At 53.5% G+C, this 4,778-nt stretch overlaps 1 protein-coding gene and 1 non-coding gene across 2 annotated transcripts; one reads left to right on the forward strand and one right to left on the reverse strand.

Annotated features, from left to right (window-relative positions):
- Positions 1-514: 514 nt before the first annotated feature.
- On the forward strand, positions 515-588 carry TRNAN-GUU. Its single transcript has one exon. It is a non-coding gene; the product is annotated as a tRNA-Asn (tRNA).
- Positions 589-2,137: 1,549 nt separating this feature from the next.
- Positions 2,138-4,558, reverse strand: LOC124680849 (BTB/POZ domain-containing protein At1g03010-like). Its single transcript, XM_047215888.1, has 4 exons — positions 4,361-4,558; positions 4,193-4,259; positions 2,853-4,091; positions 2,138-2,755 (listed from the first exon to the last, which is right to left on the reverse strand). The coding sequence occupies exons 1-4, from the start codon at positions 4,456-4,458 to the stop codon at positions 2,138-2,140; spliced, it is 2,022 nt and encodes a 673-aa protein (XP_047071844.1). The 5' UTR covers positions 4,459-4,558.
- Between the last annotated feature and the right edge of the window lie 220 nt (positions 4,559-4,778).

Genomic DNA, 4,778 nt, shown 5'->3' on the forward strand with positions numbered 1-4,778 from the left:
TTTAAAATGTACATAACATGCATTTTAAAATATAGGGAGCATATGCACCCATGTTCCAAAACACCACTCCCCAACTGCAGATCTATTCTTTCTCTGTCCTTCTATAGTTTGACAACTTCGCTTGCATCCGTCTCTATTTCAATACTGGAGAAACCCAGATCACTAGCTAGTTTGACTCCATCTAAAGATCATGGTTGCAATCGCTCGTCTTGAAAATCGTGTTCGTTCATGAAATCAGAAACTTAAGTACTGAAGCTCATTTCTTTTTTAGCAGAAGTACTGAAGCTCATATAGCTTGCTCTCGTAACGGCCTCTCAGTTTACCTGGTTGCTAGGAAGCCTGGGCCGGAGGCCCAATCCGACAAGAACAGGCTCATTTATAGAAAAAAAATACCAGCGCAATAGCTAACAGCACATGTTCTCAATTAAAAAAAAAACTAACAGCACGTGATATCCAGGTGTTCTTCTCAAACAGAGCGTCTATAAAAGGATAACTTTCACTGTTGACACGCAAAGCTGGAGTAGCTCAGTTGGTTAGAGCGTGTGGCTGTTAACCACAAGGTCGGAGGTTCGAGCCCTCCTTCTAGCGATTTATTTTCTGGCATCTCCTTTTTGAAATAGCACGGGAAGGCCTACCAGGTCTCCTTGGTTGGTTGATACATTACGGTACCTCATTGAGTCTTTTAATTTTGCAATCCAATTTCTCTAAGTTTCAATAGACTTGTTCCCAAGTCACCGATTAGCGGGCCTCCCACCTCGCGGATCCACAATAGACTTGTTCCCAAGTCACCGACTAGTGGACCTCCCACCTCAGGGATTCATGTTTTCGGTTTCTCAAAATCATTCGCACTTTCACTTTCGTGAGAGGATCCACTCCTATGATGTCTAAAGATTTTCCTGCCACGTTCATTTTCATTGAACGGTTCTTGTTTATTCTAATTCCAAATTTATCATCTGAATTAACTAATTTGATGTGAGACATGAGACCATCATCTCCCACCTCTAGTATGTTACCACCGCCTAGCGTCACCTTGTTAGTAGGCATGTCGACTTTGCATTTCCCACTCTAGTATCACCCCAACTCGCTAAACTCTTCTATCGTGCTTCTGCTCTGCTATTTTTGTAGTTTTCTAATCACAGCTGGTAGCCAATGTCTTCTATCTCGCTGAGCCGACCAATCAATGATTTTCCCGATAGGTAGTCCCTTGACATTTGTTGCCGCTGACAGTGCTAAGCATATTTTCCCATCCTTCTAAGAATCTAAGCAATCCTTAAACTAGATGGAACATAAGAACATCTCCATCATAAACCTTGGAGATGGTAATTCTTTTTCTCTCGCTCCCCGTGTCCTCTCACGTTGCCTGCCCTTCTCACGTTTGTCCATTTTACTCACCATCGGGGCCACAAAAACTCTTGTTGTGGCAGTATGGGTCGCCGCCCACATCCTTCTCCCGCATGTCACGTTACCCCCAAAGTCTCCTGAGCAGGCACATCGCCTCTACTATCTCCGCATCCTCCCGTGCCATACATCGTTGTCACTGTCTACTTCAGTTGACGCTGCCCCACAAATATGCCTCCTCTTCATGCCATGCCATAGGCCGCCGCCACTATCTACTTCAGTTGATGTTGTCCAGCGTAATTTCCATTTTATCACTGAAAGATTAAGTTTATAAATTGGATGGTGTATTTGATGTGTGAAATGTATGTCAATTTGTGATGCATATGTGAATATGTTACCCAGTTGTGATGAAATACATATGTCAATTTGATGTCTAATTATGATAATTTAGATAATTTACATGTTATGGCAAAGAAAATTAAATCAATAGTTTAACGAAGGGTTTTAAGGGAAAAAATGTAGATTAGAACATTTGTCCTATTTTATTGCGAAATTAATATTCCTGCAATTATAAGACTTTGACACACGTTAACACTTTGCACATTAATCATCCACAATCCATACATGAAGTGCACGATTTTATCAACAGAGTACGTACCATGCAATCCGCACAAACGAATCGGGAGCAAAGTGTTGAAACGCTGATTATACTTGATCAATCACGAAGTTTTATCCGCCTCCTATGCACACGTACGAGAACCCGCACAAGAACTCGCTTGATCGGCTTGTGGTGTTCTAATTAAGAGATGGAGTGCCGGCGGCGGCGCTGGAAGAGCACCTTGGCATCGGCGGTGGCCTTGGCGCCGAGCTGCTGCAGCCCGGGCTCGGCGGCGGGGCGCATCCGGAAGAGCGTGTTGAGCCTGCCGAAGCTGCGCGCGAAGCTCCGGAGCAGGCGGTTGGCCGGGTTGACGCGCACCAGCTCCCGCTTCATGCTCACGTGGTCCTTCTCCAGGTCCGTCAGCCGCATCCGCATCCGCGACACCTCCAGCTTCAGCTCCCGGTTCTCCCGCCGCACCGACGCGTAGTTGTCCCGCGGCGACATGGCGCCGCTCCCGACACCGCTGCCGGACCTCATGTTGTTGTTGCCGCCCTGCGCCGTCGCCGCGGCCGCCGAGCAGCCGTAGAAGAGCGCCGCGTCGTGCCCGCCGAAGACGCTTCCTCCCCCGCCGCCGCCCCCTCCGCCGGACTGGATCGCGCTCCGCAGGCGGATCTGCTCGAAGTAGAGCACCTGCACGGCCATCTGCACCGGCAGCCGCTCGTTCTGCGCCGCGTGGCTGCACGCGTCCGGCGTCAGCCGCTGGCAGTCGATCGCCTTGCACATTCGGTACCTCTCGGCTTCCTTGATGTTCGGGTGCACCTGCACGTCAATTCCAACCATGAAGAGGATGATTAATTACGAACGTTCGTTGTAGTAGCATCAAGCAGAAAAAGAAATACAGTGCGCGCGTCCATGCCTTGATGAAGATGTCGACGGCGCGGTAGATGCCGTCGGTGACGAGGCGGGCGTGGTCGGGGAGGAGCTCGGCGAGGGAGATGAACTTGGAAGGGACGAGGTTGGAGTCGAGCGCGATCTCGGCTAGGTAGCTGTCCAGCAGCTTGGAAGCCTTAACCAGGGCGCTCTGCTTCGGAGACCGCGGGCTGTCATAATCGAACCCACCGCCGCCGTCCTCCTCGTTGTCATCGTCGAGGTTGAGGAACACCGAGAAGATCCTCGTCACCACGTCCGTGTCGTACAGAGTTTGGTGCTGTTGCACAGCTGCCGCTGCCGGCGTCGGCGAGGTCGTCGCGCAGGACGACCCGGTGGCGATCAGGATGTCCTCGAGGATGGCCTGGTCAAGCTGCATGCCGATCCGCTTCTCGAGGTCAGTCTTGCACGTGTTGGAGGCGGACAGCGCCATCGCCGTCTTGAGGAGCCCGGAGAGGAAAGCCATCGGGACCGGGCTCTTCTTGGACTGCGCAGGCAGCAGCCCGACGATGGTCTCGACCACGGCGCGCTGTTTCTTGAGTGCGTCCGTGTCCGTGACGCCGCCGCATTTGTCCGCGGCCGACATGTCCCTGCAGGTCATGAGCCCATGCAGCGAGTTCTGGGCGTAGTTGATGAGGATGCGGGTGACCGTCTCCTGCCTGAGGCCCTTGGACTTGACGGCGGAGAGCAGCCGCTGGAAGAAGTCGAGCCCGAGGCCGGCGACCGACTTGCCCCACCAGTCCCCCGGCCCCGGCGAGTCGAGCTCCACGAGCCCCACCGTCTGCGGCTTGAGCTGCGCGCTCTGGTCCAGCCTGGACAGCAGGCCGGACGCGAGCTGCTCCTTGCAGACGTTGTTGGCGATGGCAGCGATGAGGCGAGCGACCAGGTTGACATCCTCAGCGGCCGGGAGCAGCGCCTCGCAGGTGCGGAGAACGGCCACGGAGCTGGCGATGCTGGGGAACACGGCGTCGCGGAGGAAGGCCTCGGCGCGGAGCTCGAGGTTCTTGTCGGAGAAGTCGTCGGTCATCTGCAGGTAGCGCGCGGCGCAGCGGAGCATGGCGACGTTGGCAACCGTGACGTCGACGTGGACGCCGTAGCAGAACTTGGCGGCCAGCTCGAACGCCGGGGCGCCGCCAGGGGTGCCGTGGAGCGTGAGGCGCGCGAGCTTGGCGTCCTTGGCCTCCGCGACGAGCCGCCGGATCTTGCCGCTCCGGGAGACCAGCGGGAACTGCGCGAGCAGCTATGCCGTCGGCATTAGCACGTCGAATTAAGCTTTCTTGTAAAAATGTTGAGACAGTTTGAGAGACGATGCGGTTGCTTTTGTCTCACCTTGTGGAGGGCGAAGCTGGACGTGCCGACCTCGACGGTGAGGTCGCTGGAGACGTCGGTCGGAGGCCTGGAAGACGAACACGAGCATGTTCAGTTCAGTGACGTGCTAATTGGACATGTTCCGACGAGACGAAGGAGCAAAGCAGCAGAATTGCAAACTGAAATTACCATTCGTTGGCGTGGCGATTGCTGAGGCTCGTCCGGAACATCTTCTTCCCGGAGACGCTCACGCTCTGCTTCAGCTCCGTCACCGTCGCCACGCCCATCTTTTGTTCGTCTTCTATCTCTCGCACACGCACACAGCTCTCGCAACGATCGAGCAATGAGTACAGGCACTGCAAAAGGAGTTCGCTATATATGTTTCTCTCAAAAGCCAAGTGTCTGTGTCCTGTACTTCTGGTTCAGTCTTCAGTGTCCTGTGTCTTGTAGGGGGAGAAACAGAGAGAATCAGAGAGTGGCTTTTTAGTGGCGAGTGTGTGATGTGGGAATGCGTGCAGAAAGGTTGCACTAGCCGTGAAGCCAGTCAAGAAAAATCTGATGTCAAAAGGTTCTTGCCAATATACTTCTGCTAGGGCTAGCACTAGTA

The sequence above is a fragment of the Lolium rigidum genome, unplaced genomic scaffold (assembly GCF_022539505.1).
Source record: "Lolium rigidum isolate FL_2022 unplaced genomic scaffold, APGP_CSIRO_Lrig_0.1 contig_30022_1, whole genome shotgun sequence".
NCBI classification, from domain to species: domain Eukaryota; kingdom Viridiplantae; phylum Streptophyta; class Magnoliopsida; order Poales; family Poaceae; genus Lolium; species Lolium rigidum.

Bases quoted from the DNA above. Each gene is read 5' to 3' on its own strand.
- LOC124680849 (XM_047215888.1), bottom strand. From the start codon at position 4,458: ATGGGCGTGGCGACGGTGACGGAGCTGAAGCAGAGCGTGAGCGTCTCC. The intron at 4,260-4,360 runs GTAATTTCAGTT...TTCGTCTTCCAG, and splicing joins AATCGCCACGCCAACGAATG to GCCTCCGACCGACGTCTCCA. The intron at 2,756-2,852 runs GCATGGACGCGC...ATTGACGTGCAG, and splicing joins CCGTCGACATCTTCATCAAG to GTGCACCCGAACATCAAGGA.